Source organism: Capsicum annuum, chromosome 11 (assembly GCF_002878395.1).
Source record: "Capsicum annuum cultivar UCD-10X-F1 chromosome 11, UCD10Xv1.1, whole genome shotgun sequence".
In the NCBI taxonomy this organism is placed as follows: domain Eukaryota; kingdom Viridiplantae; phylum Streptophyta; class Magnoliopsida; order Solanales; family Solanaceae; genus Capsicum; species Capsicum annuum.
In genome coordinates this window covers 4,090,795-4,110,780 of record NC_061121.1, presented here as the reverse complement: position 1 = coordinate 4,110,780, position 19,986 = coordinate 4,090,795, and the positions used below count along the sequence as shown (strand labels likewise).

Here is a 19,986-nt window from a genome sequence, read left to right as displayed (position 1 = left end):
TAAAAAATCTAGGGGTAATAGGACCTCGCAAAGTTCAATATGCTCAACTGAAAAATCTATCACTAATTTCTATTTTTTCAATTGTATTTGCTTCCCAGATTTCAAAAGAATATTTGACTAGTGGAAATAAATCAATCACTAATTCCTATTTTTTTTTAATTGTGTTTGCTTCCAGATTTCAAAAGAATATTTGAACTAGTAGTAGAAATAAATCAAACAATACATAAAAAGTCCTGTCACAAGATGATCAACGACTCAGTGTCAAATCCTGTCACATGAAACAAATCCTTTAGAAAAAATAATAATATGAAGTTAGAAATAAACCAGATAAAACAAATAGAAAGAAGTTGAAATAATATTAGTATATTTTAACCAAACAAAAATATTATTAGTAATATTAATAGTAACAAACTGAAAAGATGGAAAACGCGTAATGAGAATTTCAAGTCTTAAAGTCTACTTTATAATTTACATGCATGAATATTCAAACTCAAAAATAATAATATTATTAATATTACTGACTAAACAAGTACTAGTACTATATACTACTACTCTACTTTTAAAATAAAAATTCTGGCACTATAAATATTCTGTGTTGACTTCATTGACCTCGTTACATGTAACAAAGTCTCCTTTTTCTTCTCTTAGAAGCTCCAAAAATTTGCCATAATTTTGTTGACTTTAATTTCTATAGATAGAATATGGGACGTAAATAAAATTAAATGGAGAATATGATATTGGCCTGCGAAAAAATAAACAATTATGATATTAGCAGTGACGGATTCAAGATTTAAGGATAGTAAATGCTTAAAAAATTTTAAAATTGAAAAAATAAAAATTCATCTCAATAGGTTCGAACTCGGGAATCCCTTCCAGAGGAGAACCTTAGAGGCAACCTAAATGTCAATGCACTAAATCAACTTTTTGTTTCAGTGGGTGTTTTTTTATATATTATATATCTATTTTCATATATTTTCTATATAATTTTACCTATTCTGCGCGAATTTAATGGGTGCCGAAATACGTCAAAAACAAATTTAGGTCCGCCCCTAGATATTAGCCTACGAAAACGGGTCACGGAGAAGGACTGACAAGTTAAAAGAATGCACGAAAGCTATCAAAATGATTTTTTTTTTTGGTTTCCCAAGGTATCCTCACAGCCGGCAACCGCGAGACTAATCCTTCGTTCCTCGATCAGCGCATTTTGCGGTAGGAAACTGGCCACAGAGTTTGCTCCATTCGCCAGAGGCGGGGATCGAAGTGATTGTGCATATTACCTTTTAGAAGGAATTTATAATTCATATTAGAAATTCACATGATACGTGTGCTTTGAGCAGTAGCGGAGTCAAAATTTTTACTAAGGAGATTCAGAAATAAACATAAAAACTAACCGAAGGGATTTTAATGTCAACTATATATACGTAAAGATAATTTTACTCAATATATAAATAGTAAGGAGAATTAAGACGCTTCTAAAGAACAGAAGTCATAATTACAGCGTACATTACTAATGATACGGATCTGCTAGTAGATATTCTAAGGGAGAGGGGCTTTTTCGAAAGGCTAGAAAGTTCGATGTATATCAATATAGTGAGTGTGCATGCGGGGGTGTAGGTATACCACTTACGAGAAAGAACCCCAAGCCAGTAAAGTAGTTAACCAGACACAAGTAACAAGTTCGTCAATCCTTTCTCCAAGGCCTCCCGTTCATTCTTATTCATTTCATCATTTTATTTTGTAGGTCCGTTCATAAATAATCCTTCTTATGTCAAACCATTCGATTGAATGCAATCTCTGATGTAAATGACACGAAAAAGAAATATATACAAAAAATGAAATATACTACTAGAGTCTATAATTTTTGGTCGAAAGAGGTTTGAATGAACCCTCTGAGCTAAAGGTGGCTCCGCCCCTGAAGATCCAAGAGAATAGTACATATAAAGAGTCCCACGTCGAGAGTAAAAAGTACGAATGATTTCTTTATGTGATTTGAATAATTTTTACCACATGAACAAGGAATAAAGTTAAATCCGAGATTCAGTTAAAGATTTCTTTAACTGCACGTACCATGAACAATTCAACTATGACAAAAATATATAATAATAAAAGGAGTGGTTGGTTAAGTATAGGCCAAATGTTCCAAAACCCACTAATTAGGCAATTGCAATCAAAGTAAAGCAACAAAAAACCAATGAAAACAATCAAATTGATATACGCAAGTAGCAAGTAGCAAGTAGCTTTCAGCCTATGAATATTAAATCATAGTCTAAATAGTAATTATTAAAGAAAAAGAAAATACTCTATCCATCTCATTTTATACGATATTATTTTACTGATTGTTAAATTTAAGAACTTTTTTCTTTCTAGAACTTATAATTCTAGTTATAAAAACTTGTATACATTTAGAATAATTTTTTTAAAAATAATTATATAAATTGAAACGGAGAAAAATAAACGGATTCTAGGGATAGGAAGCTTATCTGCCAGCATAAGAAACAAATAAGAAATCCAATGTACAGTAACTTACAACAAACTTTAAGTGGCTAATTATATTGATTTTGACTTGTCAACGACGTTTTAATATGCCATGTCGGCAATACTATGATTTTAGGCTCGTTTGATATAATGGATAAAAAAAATAATCTCGAAATAAATTTAGTGATGGAGATAAATAACATAAACATAAATATATACCTTTATTTATCATGTTTATATAAATTTTCACCCTTACAAAGTAATTATAAAAATCTTAACTAATTATGTATCTTCGTTGGATGTATTGAGGGCTAATTATGTATCGTGACAGACTCTGAATCAAAAAATATATATCAAGAGTTAATTATATATCTTTACAAAGGAAAAAAAAGTATTTTCATTGGTGGTATTTGAAGCTAATTATGTATCTCGATAGATCCAAAATTAAAATTCAATAATTACGCAAAATGTCTAAATTTTTTGTAGCTAAACTCCAAGTTGTCAGAATTTATATTATTTTTTCTTATTTTATCTCATATTTGATATGACGTGTTCACTCATCTCATAACTATTTTATCACTCCTTATTTGGTGTACTGAGCGACCTATTGTTAGTTATTGAGAACTCGTTCTTAGTTAATCAGAGATTTCGTGTATGAATTTTACAAATTAAAAGTTTTTTTTTTAATTCTTGTCTACTTGACATAAATATAAATTAACCGGGTCAATAAATTCCGATTATTGAATAATTAAATTGAAAAAAGTTGTAGTTTTATTTACGATTTAGGCGAAGGCTATAAGGTTTCGATGATTCTACTTGTCATATAATAATGAAGTGTTAAGTATTTCTTTCATTTTTCGTTAGAAGTTTTAAGTTTGAGCTTAAATAAAATAATCTTTCATAGAAAATGCTTAAACCTATAAAGTTGGAAAATTTTTGATCGAATTTGAATTAATGGAGTCTTAAAATAAATATCGGACTTTGAATAATTTTTTATTTTTTTAAATGGAGTACCACTTGTTGTCTTCAGGTCATGCATTTAATTCTATGGTCCCATCTTTAATTAGTTGGGCAATTCCCTAAATCATATTCTATCCATCTTGTCTTTTATTTTATTCATGTGATGACTCTAATTTTCTATGTTGAATAATTTACCCTTCTATGTTGAAATTTAAAATTTAAAGTCTAAAAATTTGAGGTTTTGAAATTAGACATGCATTTTATTTCGAAAAATTTAAAGTTTTATGAGTAAAAGTTTCAAAAATTGGCCTATGACCAAATAGATATGTGAAGATAAATTTTTAAAATTTAATCCAAAATCTATGACCAAAATTATGTGTGATAATTGAATTATGTGGCCACTAATTACATGATTTGGACATAATTTTCTCCTTTTAAAGTGTGATAATTGATATCTCTATGTATTGATACTAGGAAGATCATTCAATATCTATATGTATTGATACTAGGTAGATTCAGTGGACTAACTTCATCATTTTTCATATTATCACATTAGTAATATTATCATGGCTGCAAATCCAAACTTAACTAACAATTAAAAGAAAGTAAAATTATGAATTGATTAAACATATGTTAAATTGCAAAAATGTTTGTCTTATATACGTTAGCGGTTAGTGGAAGTCAATAGTCGGTACTCACTTTGGAGCTCGACTAGTTCGAATTCGCATCAGGTAGGACTCATTCGGAATAGCGCTCCCTATCAAAAAAAATTTTATACCCAAAATTTAAAATCGAGACCTCTAATTAAAAAAGAAGCAATCTCATTCACTGCACCACATCCGTTGATGATGAAGTCAAATAGCAATTAAGAAGCCTTTATAAAACTTTACCCTAGGCCTAATTGACCAAGTCAAAAAGATTGTGTGAAATTTTTATTTAGTATTTGTACTCATAGTTTTGGCTCAAAAGTCAATGAAATTAGAATAATTAAAACTCCAATAGAATATGATTTACTTCACACAAAAAGAAGATTATTTATTATTTTTTTTAATCTACCTAAACCTTAGTGAGAGGAGTACTCTTTACGTACTAATATAAATTCTCTGATCGAGCTTATATAGGTAGATGTTATGTGTGGTAATGTCGACATTATTGTAGAGTAGAATATATAAAGATCACTAAGACTAATAAAAAGTGATCAAGTAAAGTATTTATTCATAAAGCGTTAGAACCCCATGCTCCCATCAAATATGAAAAGGGTTGTGTCAATAGATAGGTACACATTAAAATAGTTAAAGTGCGAGCAAATTGACTCAAACACGATTATAAAACAATCACTTTATTATCCAAATTTTCTATGGTGGGGAATAGATCATGAGTTATAGGATTATTTGTGTAACATACAAGATGGCTTCATTGGGTCCCAATAAAATTGAGTAGTTGACCAATGGAATTGCAAGTGTGCACTATATGGTCAACAAATGCAACTTTAATATTAATATTAAAAATTAATATTATTAATAAAACTATAGTGCATGAAGACATTTCTTCACAACTTGTTGGGCCAAACTCTTGATGTTGAGGCTAGACTTAGTAAACACATATACCTTTTTCTCTAATCTTTTCGTCCGATATTTGATATATGTATTGAGAAAAATTTAAACTTGTATATATGCAAAACTCATTTATGTGAGCAAAATATCAAAACCCCGCAACCAACGACCCAAATTTGAAACCTCAGATTAAAGATGCATGAACAAATCGATCACTATCATCCCGCTACAACTCATGTTTGGTATAAACACATATATATACCTATTTTTGTTGGTTTTCACTTTCCTTCAAATAAATACTTAGTACCAGCCTGGTTTTCATTTCTCTGTGTGTTTTTATTTGTATTTGACTTTACTTATTTCTTTTATTTTTAAAATTTTAAAATTATTAAAATTTTAAAATATGTCAAGTGTCAACATATCTGATATCTCACAGCTGGAGAGAATCTTCAAAATATTTTGTGATGTGGGGTTTTCAATAGTTATATTAATCTTAAGTTAGTGATATATTTTGATAGTATTAGTTATTGAGATTTTTTACTAAATATATTTAACTTTTTAATAAATTAATATGTATAATTTTTAATATTTTTACTTTTAAATATTTACAAATTTATCATAATTATTAACTTGTTCTACCACTAGGTTATTAGCTCATTTAATTTCTTTTATTATTCCCTAGTTATTCAATTATTAGAAGGAAGGATAATTGTTAAAGTTCAACTAGAAAGTGTGAATAGAATAAAACTAGAAATATCCTTTTGAACTCTTTTTTCAAACTCCCCTTTGGGCCTTGTCTGCCCAAAAATGATATCAAATTCTAATTGTGTGTCAAGTGAAAATTAGTGTGGGATTTACAAAAAAAAATAAAAAATAATGTGGTGTAAAATGTAAATTAAAGAATGGAAACACTATTTCTAGGTATCTATTTTTTTAAAAAAAAATTAAACTTGCAATTGGGGTTGCCTAACTAATTAATCTCATTATAAATGTTTGAATATTTTCACCAGCTCCATTTTAATTTATGTGTCATTTTAATCTTTTTATCCAAGATTTTACGTAGAGAATTAAGAACGAGTAATAAAAAGGTACACAAAGAAGTCAAAGAGTTTCAATATATTTATTATTATACGTAAAATAAATACGACGTAAATTTTCTTGAATAGTGAATGACCCCTTTGCATGTCTGAATATCTCTCCCTCCCGCTATTTAAGAACACAAAATTCAAAAAAATCATGTACACGCATTTAATTTAAGCCAGTAAAATTCAAAATAAATATTTATATTCTTAAATTTTACTATCAGTCAAACTAAAACACACACAAAAATCAGAGAAAGAGATTACTTTGAAACAAGAAAACATATTAGCAAGAGTAAAGAACATGACCAGCATGGTACATAATTGGAATTATTTTTTTAAAATAATTATCTTAATTAATAATAAGCAATTAATTAAGTAATTTAAACTATGATTAAGTAGCCCGTAGTGTAATCCATCACATTCACAATTTCACATGATATGAAAGGTTAGTCAAAGATCAACGCAAGCCACTAATATTATGTCACATTATTTTAATGTTTCATTTTTTTTTTTTCCACAAATATATTTTGTTTTTTTGTACAAGTAGGAAATTATTATTTCTCTGTTGATTACGTGTAAACGTGTTTCAAGAAAACAAGTTGAAACAAAAGATAAAAAAGGAATAATGTGCTGTTAGTGACGAGGCAGATTCACTTGAAAAAATATTTTTATTTATTGTTTTAGATAAAGACATCTAAATTATGTACTTAATAAATTTGTGCCATTTGTTTTTGACACATAATTAAAGGTTTTTTCTAGATAAGAAGTAAAGTAATATTCTTTCAAATTTGTACCTTCTTCTTAGGTAACAAAAAGACTAAACAAATAATACAAACAACAACAACATTCTCCAGGTAATTCTATAAAGTTTGGAAAGGATAGAACGTATGTAAAGTTTAATTTTATGTTGTAAAGATAGAGAAATTGAAGGGAAATCTTGGAGTAACTGGTAAAGTTGCTGCCATGTGACTAGGAGGTCACGAGTTGAAGCCTTGGAAATAGCCTTTGGCAGAAATGCAAAGTAAGACTGCGTACGATACACCCTTGTGGTGGGCTCTTCCCCGAACACCGCGCATAGCAATAGCTTTAGTGCACCAGACTACCCCTTTTAAAGATACAAAAATTATATTTGATTGAGTCTAATAAATAAATACAACAGATAATGAAGTAAATGATTAAAGTATATGTTGCCTAAAATAACAAGCTAAAAAATACAACAAATATACTCTTTTCTTAACAGATTTCTTTTTAATAACTGTGGTGTTCGAGCAGTGACAGAGTCAAGAAGTTCATTGAGGGGGTTTGAAAGTGCACACACGAACTAACCGAGGGGGGTTCAACATATACAACATATACATACAAAATAATTTTAATCATGTATAAATAATATAATAATTTTAATCGTGTATAAATAATATAATTTTTCGTCGAAAAAGAATCGAATGAACCCCTGATATATGCTAGATTCGCCACTGTGTTCAAGAAGGATTAGGTAGATGTATACAATTTTATCATGTCTGTAAAACTCCCATTATATCGGATAACTCTATTCATTCATTTCGACTCTCTTTAATAAAAATTCTTACTCCACTATTGCTATCGAAGCATAAGCGGATGGAGAAATATACTTTATATCTGCTTAAACTTATATTCTTCCAAAAATCATATATACTTTATTGATGATTACGCCACACTTCCCTTTAAAATTAATTCTAATATTAATGTATTATTTCTATGTGGATATTCTAATGTGTGAGTTTGTCTGACATCAAGATCAACTTCCACCTTAATTTCAATTAATAAAATCCTTTTTTTTTTAAGTGTGACATCAAGATCAATTGCTACTTTTTTTTGATCCTTCATCATCTCATACTAGTCATACCCATAAAGCTAAGATAAAAATTCTCTCTTTACAAACATAAAATATGCTTTCTTTTTTCATCGAATTCAAATTCCGATAATAAATAATCACCCACTTATAAAATCCTAATATAATCAGTAGATAAATAAAAAAAAAAATGCAACAATATTAACCACACACATGTAATTCTATATATGAGATCTAAAGAGGATAATTTGTGTGCAGACTTATTCATACCTTGAGAATAAAGGTAAAGAGGTCGTTTCAGTAGACCCTCGAATCAAGTAACACATATCAAAAATCAAGTACACAAAGTAAATAAAGAAGTTGTATTGAAAATAAATGTGACACCTCAACTTAGGAGGAGGAATCTCACATCAGCAAAATACAAGAGAGATGTTGGGTATATAAGTAAGCAAAGTCTTACTCGTTTTAAAGCCATGCGGGCTAGGCACGGAGCGGACAATATCACTAGTGAGTTGGGGAGTTGCAGAGTCTCTCGAGCTTTGATGGTTCGGAATGTCCGTTGCGGCTCGGATCGTGATAGAATGGTATCAGAGTCGCTCCTGGGTCAACCCTGTCGATGTGGGCCAGAGTTCAAATTGAGTAAAGGCAAATCCCGATAAGGCGGGGCAAACCTCGGTCCTGAGTCAAGGCAAATCCTTTTCTGTGGGGCAAACCTCAGCGAGAACGCTGAGTCTATAAGGGGGTGTATGTCGGCAAAACACAGGAGGATGCTGAGCATATAAGTAAACAAGTCTTATTCCTTAATGACGCGTTTTAACGTTGTGCGGACCTGGACCCCGGACAATATCACTAGTGGGTGGGCCAAGGGGTCTCTCAAGCTTTCATGGTTCGGGATATCCGTCGCGGCCAGCAGTGGCGGACCCAGGATTTAAACATAGTGGGTGCTTAAAAATTTTAAAAGTTGAAAAAAATAAAAATTCATCTCAATGAGGTTCGAACCCAGGGCATCCCTTCTAGTGGAGAACCTTAATATCAATGCACTCAATCAACTTTTCTTTTAGTGGGTGCTTTTAGATATTATATACCTATTTTTGAATATTTTTAATATAATTTTACCAATTTCGCTTCAAGTTTAGTGGTGTCGGAGCATCCCACAAATATATATGGGTCCGCTCCTGACGGCCAGGTATCCGGCTTGGGTCGTGAGAGAAAATAACGAAGAAGAGTGTCCGAAAATAAAAAGATACAAATCAAAGATTCCAATTTCGTCATCAAAGTCTTAACACTTTCTTTAATTATTATTTTAATAAATCTTATGACAAGATAAAAGTTGCATAACAAAGTCGGTTAGCTTGATCAAGATTTGGCTTTTCCAAATTTTTTATAGTAATATGTTAAGTCATCTCCAACTGAAAAAAAAAACAATAGGGAGTTAAAAAGGGGTTAATTATCATAATTATTTAATCTATTTGGATAAATACAATGACTAAACAAGCCAATGAAAAGAAGATATTGTTGAACCAAAGAAGAAAAAAAGAACATAGTTTGGATAGCTAATAATAATTATAATATTATGATTAGCTGGTTAACACTTACGTGGAATGAGAAGAAGGGTAAGGGGGATTAATGAAAATCAAAAGAGATAATTGCGATAGATTTTCATTTTTCTTTTTTTTTATTCGGTGTTCAGAATTTTCATCGAAATTCAACTAATTTAAATTTGAGCATTATAGGAACCCTTTTCAGGGGCGATGTGATCAACGAGATTTTTTTATTCCCAGTACTCGAAGTATTCGTGACTTTTGATTAAGGGGAGGAGGGATTTCGATCGTCCCACCGCAATCCATCTTGATATAATTATGATGATCGATAAGTAAAGAATATGTATGTTTGTTTCTGTTGATGATAGTGATGGCTTAATTAAACAAGAAAAAAATAAAGTATGAGTAGAGGTGCACCAAACTATTATAACCTCACGTGTTATCTTGTTGATTAAAAATAATTAGAAATGAAACACCTTATTACATATTACTTAATATTGTTTTTAATATAAGATCTTAGATAAGGATTAAGTGATTATAGAGAATTACTAGCTTATCATCATCATGTTTAGTGAGATTGATTATTAACGTGCTTAAAACCAACTAACTTAACTTCTAGTGGGATCAAAATTTGTGACGTGTAGATAAAATAGTGATATTGTTTTAGTTTTATCATCACAAAATTAGACCCTACCACTAACTTTTATTATATGTAAAGATTATCCCATTTGTGGAAAGTTGATTTTCATAAGATAGCAACACTACATGCTTTAGTAATAGTGTTGGAATGATTATTATGTATAGTGAGTGGGGGTGGGGGGTGGGGTGGGGGGGGGGGTTGAGGGTGACGAGCTGGCAGAATTTTCACTGAGGAAAGTCGATAAATAAAAAGATGAACATAAACGATGAAACCAACGAGATAAAGGTGGCTTCGACACAAGGAGGATGGAAGAATATATATACCTGACTAATTGAAATTTAAGATTTTGAATTAATAGTTAATCGACTTTAATAACTACTACTTTGTGAATTTTTACAAAAGAAAAATACTTCCAACGGCAAAACTAGCATGTTAAGTATAATAAATTCGATAAAATCCAATAATTTTAATTTAACTTAAATAAATTTATAGAAAAAATTATTGAATATGTACCTATAATAAATTTTAAAAACGATAAACTTCAATTCAAGAATCCATAACTACATAATTATGAATCTTCCTCTTGCAATAATTTTATTTTCTATATGTGAAAACATTTTTGAAAAAAATAACATCATTCAATAATACATGTAAATTAAGTCAAAATTCACATTGCCACCAAAATATATATTTTCTATATTTTCTGCAGCTTTATCGTGGTTTATTTCATTTTGTACCAGGTACATAGAATTTGAGTTTGGGTGGGGATGATCAAATAAGCTAAGCTTCTTCTTTTTTTTCGGTTCGCTTCAATTTATATGATATAGTTTAATAGAAGATAAAAATTAAATTTAAAATATAGCGTTTTTAAATTTATGAAATTTAATATATCATAATATTATGTGGACAATACTTTTGAGCTATGAGGTACTTAATAAATTAGAAGGTAATAAAAAATTATCATTTTCTTTTTTTACTTCTATCCCCTTTTTTGGTTATTATTTTGCTATATTATTTCGAACGAATTATGACTTTGTTGAAAATATCTCTAGTTAATAATTGTTAATTGGATAGAAATTAAAATAGTCCTCATCTAGTTGTATAAATTCAATCATTTTCCATCTGCAATCTAGTCCAATTATTAATTTGTCGTAGGCGCATATTCGTATAATTCTATAAGTGAAGTCTTTTACTTATTTTTACAATATAAAAATTTTATTTTAGATAAACCAACGATTAAAAAATGACTCAACATATAGTAATTCGCATACATTAAAGAGTAAGAGACTATGCAACTACGTACAAAATACCCTCCAACCTCCCCTACGTAGAGTACGACCACATTTGGCTACTCAATATTCTTCTACCTTAATTTTTTTTTTTTTTTTTTTTTATCTTTTACCTGGTGTTCAATACTCGCATCGGAGCCTCGACTAATTTGCATAGCACATTGTAGGGCACATTTTGGAGGCGATGCTTCCAACAAGATTTTCTCTATACTCAGAGCTTAAATCCGAGACATCTAATTAACGATGGAATAGTCTCACCACTACACCACAACTCATGTTGATCTTCTACCTTAATTATTTACCTCCGAATCTGCCTATTTAGAGTTATCTCCTCACTATGTTGAAGCATATCATATTCTCTCCTGATTACCCCAACAGTTTTTTTTTTAGTCTGTCTTTACCTTTCCTAGCTCTTATTACGGTCATATTCTCATAATACCTCCTTAGAGATGCATCTGTGTAACTCCTCTTCATATACCATAATCATCTCAACTTCTTTTTACTCATATATATAATTTGCAAAATTATTTGAAGAAATTGGAAATAATTCAATTTACAAATCAAATCTAGTTTAGAAATTACTTAGACTTAGTCAATGCCTTGTCAAATAAGCTATTGAATAATCTCATCTTCTAACTATATTATTTATTTTAGTTGTTTTTTTTTCTTCAAGTTAGAAAGGGCCAATCTAATTGTACAAATCTATTATTAAGAGAAAAACATTAAAGTACTATTGCCTAATGCTTGTTCAATAATAATGCTCTCATGTGACAAAACCAACATATCTATTCACATGTTCCCACTTGTAAGGAATGGCAATTTAGTAAATAAAAACATACATTAATTTTAAAAAATATATTTTAAAAAAAACACAAATTGTCCGTATCATAACTCATACTATAACGTACATATACGGTATTCCAAAATCACCCACATGCAATTAATCAATTAATTAATTGAACATTTTTTATTTCATATAATAAATCAACACAATGTACATCGAAATCCAAAATTTTGACTATTGACAAATTAGAAAAAAAGAATTTTAAAATATGATTATTGATCACATGAATAATTCGTGAGGTTAATGTTGTGGGATTAGATTATTTGTAAACTAATTATAAGTAAATCTTTATAACAAATATTAATTGACAACCTAATAAAAATAGTAACAAACATACTATATCACATATATACTGCAACAACATGTTCAATATAATTTCGTAGAAAAATATTTATATTGACAATGAATATGTTTTACTTTGTAGATTCTGAATTACAATATCTTTTACTTACAAGGTTCTGAATAGATTATTTATACATATTAAATTAAATAGATTTAATTGGAATACGAATACATACAGAAATAGAACTAAAATAACGAAATTATGTTGAACCAGTAACTCGAATGGTGGATCCGTACCAATAAAAAAGCAATCTAATGCACTAAAACTTCTACCACGCACGAGGTCTAGAAAAAGACTAGAATACAACTTCACAAGAATCTATTGTACGCAACATTTTCCTGCATTTTCACGCCAGTAAAAAAAAAAAGGACAACCCGATGCACTAAAGCTCTTGCTATGCGCAGGGTCCGAAAAGGGCCTCACCATAAAAGTTTATTCTTAGTCTTACCTTACCTTTCTGTCAGAGACTGTTTTCAAGAATTGAACGCATGACCTAATCACTTAACAACTACTTTATCAGTTACTCCAAAGTTTTCTTTCCAGGCAAACATATAAGTTAAATTCATTACTATGAAATAATAATAATAGTACTAAATTAAAGTTAGGTACAAAGTTTTTAGGATAAACAAGGGAATCTAGAAATGGGACCAACATATAACAAACTTAGAAAAGCAAAGAGCCAACCATGAAAAGGCCTAAATAAAATGAACCCACCATTTTAACGCGCTTTGTTTTTTAGATAAATCAAAATTAAAAATGGGTCCATTTTGTAGGTCCATATGATGACTCTAAGGACTCTTTCCGTACATAATCCAACTATTTTAAATAAATAATCCCCACCAATCTTATTACTCGTTCGTTTCATTTTATGTGACGTTTTTGACCTGACACGATGTTTGTCCCATTTTATGTGATCTTCTTTGACTTGATGCGGTATTCGTCTCATTTTATGTCGCATCTTTTGGCTTAATATAGTGTTCGTCCCATTTTATCCGGCACTCTTTGACTTGACACGACGGTCATCTCATTTTATGTGGCCTCCTTTGACTTGATGCGGTATTTGTCTCATTTTATGTGGCAACTTTTGACTTGACAGGATATTCATTTCATTTTATGTGACCCTCTTTGACTTAGCACAGTGTAAAAGACAAAAAAGATAGACTTTTGAAATTTGTGGTTCAAAATAATTTTTTATATTTGTGTCGCTATAAGTCATTTCATTAAGGGTAAAAAGAAAATTTTAAAGTTAAAATTATCTGTAATTATAGTAAGGTAACATTCTTTTCTAGGACGGATTAAAAAAGAAAGCATGCCACATAAAATAAGACAAAAGAGTTTTTTTTACTCTCCCTCCATTTTAGTATGTTTAGCTTATTTTAGACTTGACACGAAGTTTAAAAAAATAAAGAAGACTTTTGAATCTTCTGTTCTTAAATTAAAGATATATTAAATATATTACAATATCCTTTGATTATGTGGTATTAAACATGTCACGTGGAAAGTTAAAATTAATAAATTATTTTAGAAAAGCATCATTTTTCTGAACGAATTAAAAAGGGTGGTCAAAAAAATTGAAACACAGGGAGTAATAAATTAGAAATTATGCCCACCAAATTTTATTATTCTTCTATTTTCCAAACACATTAAACAGGAATTGATAATCTAAAGCTACAAGATTATTAGCAGCCCACGGGAAAAACTATTATCATTATTATTACAGTACTATTTTTAGTGTGATCTCATCATAATCGCCAAATTATAATAATACCATATTGATTAATTAATCATTTTCAAAAAATAGTTAAACAACTTGTAAATTACTAATAAATTAGAGACTCGAGTCCTTTTCCTTTTGATTTCTTGTATATTCTCTTTTAGTTTATTTTCCTTTTGAGATAATTAATATATTTATACTGTTCAAACGTTAGAATTTATAAACAAGATTATATTGTTAGAATTTCGAGTTTAATATACTGGATTACTGAAAGAACTTTAAGATTTAATAATTCATATCTATTTACGTATAAATATCGATCTTTTCACACTATAGGTGAAATAAAAAAAAATTATAACAAATTTTCAGAAGACGAATTTATAAAGTTCCGTATCACTACTAGAAATTAGTCAATTTTGAAGTACGTTTCGTCATAAATCCATCAAAAATATTTTAGATGAATTTTTTATCTGAAATCTCTAACAGGTTTTCGATGAACGTGATTTCTAATAGTGGATTGAACGGGCACAACTAGGAGCTCACATGTATATAAAAGAATAATAATATTCCAAGTAGCTTTGTTATATATCCATTTTGCATGTATAAAAGAAAATATAATATATTACAAGTAGATCAAAAGATAAAAAGGTGAAAAGCAAGAAAATCAAAAGAGGAAAAAGAACAAAGAGAAACAAGGTCCCCTGTTTGCAAAACAATGGGAAAAACTCCCACTTGAGGATGAGGTTGGGGAGATGGACAAGAAGGTTTGTCAATGTTGGATCAAAAAATTATTGGAAATGATTGAGATTTTTTTTTCTTCTTTTTTGATCATAGATATCACGTGATTAGGAGGTCATGAGTCAAACCGTGAAAACAACCTTTTGCAGAAATGTAAGGTGAGATCGCATGCAATAGACTTTGGTAGTCGTGTCCTTCTCTAGACCCCGTGCATAGCGGAAGCTTTAATGCATCGGTCCGACCAACATCATCATAGATACCATGTGACTAAGAGGTCATGAGTCAAGCCGTGAAAACAGTCTCTTGTAGAAATGTAAGGTGAGACCGCATATAATACAATAGACCGTTATAGTCCTGCCCTTCTCCAAGTTCATACATAGCAGAAACTTTAATGCACCGGTCCGGCGAAGATCATCATAGATACTAAGAAGGTTGAAGTTGAACCTAGCCAATAAAGACAAAGTGAAGATGGGAAGGACCAATCAATTCATGCCAGGTAAGAAAATATGGGAAAATTCTTGGGGTTGGATGGATTTTGTCTTTAAGTACATCAATCTTTTTTACATTGGCCCATGACACCCCCATCCCATTGGAAGCACAAAATTAGAAAAATAGAAACTAAAAAAAATAGAAGTGCCATTATTATTATTATTATTATTATTATTATTATTTAATAATAATTCTTTCATCACAAAGGGTTATAGAATTTGGGAACAAATTAATATAATGTGAGATTGGACATCAATTTATTATTATCTTAAAATGAAATTTAGAATTACTCTTACAAAAATCCTTAAAACTCCTGAATTTTTTGGTAAAATAAAATTAACAAATAACAATATTGTAATTGAAAATATCTTGATTTGAAAATTAAGAGAAGGAAAAAGCACTTGCCTCAGCAAAAAAAAAAATAATAGTGCTATTTTGTCAATAAACAAAAAAGAGAGTAAAATTGTTTCAAACACATTTTTATAATCTTAATAATGGGCTACCTTACCTGTACCTCGATTAATTTCCAGCAGAAGTATCTAATAATTAATTCTATCTATCAAGGTTTATGTAGAGATAAAAATCACCTAATATTTTTCTTTTTAAACGTGAGACCTCATAATTCTCAATTTACTCCTTTAACCAAACTCTTCGATAAAATAATTTCAAATACTTGATAAATTAGTTAGATCAAGGACTTTCAAATATTCAATGCTTAAAAAACATAAAATTATCTATTCATAAATTTCCATATATATATATATTATTTGATGCTGATACTTCATGAAAATCTATTATTACTACTACTTTATTATTTTTGTTGCTTTTAATAAACCAATTGCAATGTAGATAAAGATGGAAAAAATAGAAAAAATAAAGAGGGAGATGCTCAATGCCATGCTTATGGTCCTGATGAACAGCAGCAAATTTCAGGGGGGATGAACTTACCAATAACAACACAAGGTGTGGCCACACTCATGTGAACCCCATCAACTTGGCCTTCATTTATCTATTACCCCACCTCACATCCACAGCCCACAACCTACACATACATATACATTTCACACCCTACCCCCACCCCCAACCCCCCACCCCACACACAACATACACATATATATTACTACCATATATCTATACACTAGGATACAGTATAGTCAGCCTCTTACAGCAACGTGGTGTAAAGTTAAATACAATAAATCCCTGTGATTTGATATTTTTTCGAATCTTGGTATTGCAGAAATTTTAGTGCATCAAATTGTCCTTTATTTTATTTTTTTACCCAAATTATTTTATTATCTTTATTAGGTAGAGTGGATCATGCCGATCAGTTGATAATTTATCTTATTGTAAGAATATTTTTTACGCTGTCGATGTATCTAACCTTTCAAGATTCCCACCCTTACACCGCAATATATACATATATAATATTATATATATGTATATATGTTATAGAATGTTAAGTAGTTGCTATTTTATGGAATAACATATGATCACTTGTAAGTGATCTGATTGTATAAATATTTTATACGTCATCAATGTATATATGATTTAAAATCCCATAAATTTAAAATAAATCCTTTTGGACATATACCACTAAAAGCCCTCCCCCACTTCACCACCAATGAATCTTCCTAGTTACTTACCATCTTCTTCTCATTGTGTTGACCCATAATACCCACATCTCCATATCTTCAAAGTAGTAGTAGTAGTAGTATTTTATATTATTTGTTTAATGTCATTAGAAAAATAATCTTTATTGCACACAAAAAATGGGGTGGACTTTCCTATATATATATTCAACTCTTTCCATATCAACAACAACCCAATTCATACTCTTCTAACTCTCTCTTTCTCCTCCTAACTTCTCTACTACTACACAACCAATTCTTGTACTTTTCTCTTCACAAAATCCCTTGTTATTTTCATTTCTCATCAACCAAAACAACACATACACACACCAATGGAAGGAACTAGTAGCATAGATCAAGAGAGCACTACTAGTGACTCTCTCTCCATTGCTCCGGCGGCACCATCGCAACAACCATCGATGATGACGACGACCAAGCCGCCGGAGAGTCTTTGTAGGATGGGGAGTGGAACAAGTAGTATGATAATTGATGGTGAAAATGGTGTGGAAGCTGAATCAAGAAAACTCCCATCTTCAAAATACAAAGGTGTGGTCCCTCAACCAAATGGACGTTGGGGTGCACAAATCTATGAAAAGCATCAAAGGGTTTGGTTAGGCACATTCAACGAGGAGAATGAAGCCGCCAGGGCATATGACGTCGCGGCCCAGAGGTTCAGGGGCCGCGACGCTGTTACTAATTTCAAACCCTTACTTGAGAATCAAGAAAGTGATGATGATGTGGAAATCGCTTTCTTGAACTCGCATTCCAAGGCGGAGATTGTTGACATGTTACGTAAACATACGTATATCGATGAGTTAGAACAAAGTAAGAAATTATTTGGATATACTAAAGATGGTACCATGGCAAAAAATAAAGATGGACTTATTGATATAAGTTCATTTTTTGGTGGTGGTGGTACTATTGATAAAGTCAACAACAAAGTTCGTGAACAGTTATTTGAAAAAGCTGTTACCCCAAGTGATGTTGGTAAATTAAATAGGCTTGTGATACCAAAACAACATGCTGAAAAACATTTTCCATTACAAAATGGAAATAACTCGAAAGGGGTTTTGTTGAATTTCGAAGATTTAAATGGTAAAGTTTGGAGATTTAGATATTCGTATTGGAATAGTAGTCAAAGTTATGTTTTAACCAAAGGATGGAGTCGTTTCGTAAAAGAAAAAAACTTGAAGGCCGGTGATATTGTGAGTTTTCAGCGATCTACAAGTGGAGATAAGCAATTGTACATCGATTTTAAGGCTAGGAATATGGCCCCCACAAATCCGGTCGTTACTAATCAAGTTCAAGCTCAGGTTCAAGTTCCGCGAGTACAAATGATGAGATTATTCGGAGTTAATATATGCAAGATACCCGCTACGATAAATAATGTTGTTGATAATAATAACAACAACAACAATAATATGGCTAATTGTAGTGGGGGCAAAAGGATGATGGAGATGGAATTGTTGACATTTGAGTCATGTAGGAAGAAACAAAGGGTGATTATTGATGCCTTGTAACATGTAGTAGTAGTAACTTTTCCCTTTTTTGTTTTTGTAATATTTTTTTTTAATGTTTTGTACCTTTTCATGTTTTTTTTTCTTACTTTAGAAGTTGCAAGTTGCAAGTTGCAAAAAGACTTTCATCAATTGTATATTAGTATTAGAGAAGAAGAAATAGCTCAAAAGTGAGCTATCTTAGGTGAAATGAAAACAAAGATGAAATGAAAAAACAAGAAATGTGAATCTCTTCTTTTCAAAATTGAGATCTTGTTTATTTCTTGGCAATGAGTTTAGTTATATGACTTTTCAAATTTAGAGTTTATGATTTAAATATAAAGTTTAGAGAAAAGTTATTGAATTCCCACGGATATTTATAGATTGCACTCTAAATCAGAATTTGACCTCCAGTGTACAAGTTTTTTATATCGTCAAGTTAAATTTATGTGCAACAATAGTAAATCTTAATAGCGCAATCATCACCAAAAAATAGAGGAGTAACCTTGCTACAATCGATTAAATTGACTTGATATGATATAAAAGATTTTACACTATTACTATGTATACAACTTTAAATATTTCAAGATTATAAGCTCCTCTTTAATTATTTAAAAAAATATTACCTACAAATATCTTTTGATCAATCTTAGCAAGGTAATTGTTTTTTTTTTTTACTACATGTCAGTGTATATATCTAGGTTTAATTTTTTTTTAGCAAATTTCATGGCTCTTTTTTAAGAGAATATTATTGTTGCTTTAAAAAATATCTCTATGTTGCATATACATGAACCTGATCTTCTCTCTAGCTCTTTTTTTTCTCTCTCTTAACACACAGAAACACATGTTGATTAACAATAAAAACTTATATAATAAGAATCTTATTTTGATAATAACATTTGAGCCTAGTGGACTATTTGTTGTATATAGACAAAAAGGGGTATTTCATCAGTTTTATTCCATTTGAATATTACATGTTCATACACAACTTTCGACCAACTAGAACTATTTATTATAAATATATGTATATACTATATGATTTTGAAGAAATAAAAAAGAAATGAAGATGATAAAATTAGTTGTACGTTACAACTCACCTGCTATGATATGATATATTATCATGTTTCAGATTTAGGAATCTATTTGAGGTAATAATTTTCTCCTATGGTGGGCTACAAATATATCAACATTAATAAAAAGAGAGAGTTCAATTGTAGCTTCTAGATAGGAAGTGAGGTATATTATTTATAGGTCAATTTTCGAGATTCATCATGTGCCACTCAGGTAATTAAATATTTATCTCCACTGATAGAAGGTTAGAGCTAGTTTCTTCTTGTTGTGTGCAACTCTGAAACCGAACCACACG

At 30.2% G+C, this 19,986-nt stretch overlaps 1 protein-coding gene across 1 annotated transcript; it reads left to right on the top strand.

The window, feature by feature from the left end:
• Positions 1 to 16,961: 16,961 nt before the first annotated feature.
• On the top strand, positions 16,962 to 18,885 carry LOC107847951 (AP2/ERF and B3 domain-containing transcription factor RAV1). The gene has a single exon (XM_016692568.2). The coding sequence runs from the start codon at positions 17,457 to 17,459 to the stop codon at positions 18,642 to 18,644; it is 1,188 nt and encodes a 395-aa protein (XP_016548054.2). The 5' UTR covers positions 16,962 to 17,456; the 3' UTR covers positions 18,645 to 18,885.
• The last annotated feature ends 1,101 nt before the right edge of the window (positions 18,886 to 19,986 follow it).

Excerpts from the sequence above, each read along its gene's own strand:
- LOC107847951 (XM_016692568.2), top strand. The coding sequence starts at position 17,457 with ATGGAAGGAACTAGTAGCATAGATCAAGAGAGCACTACTAGTGACTCT.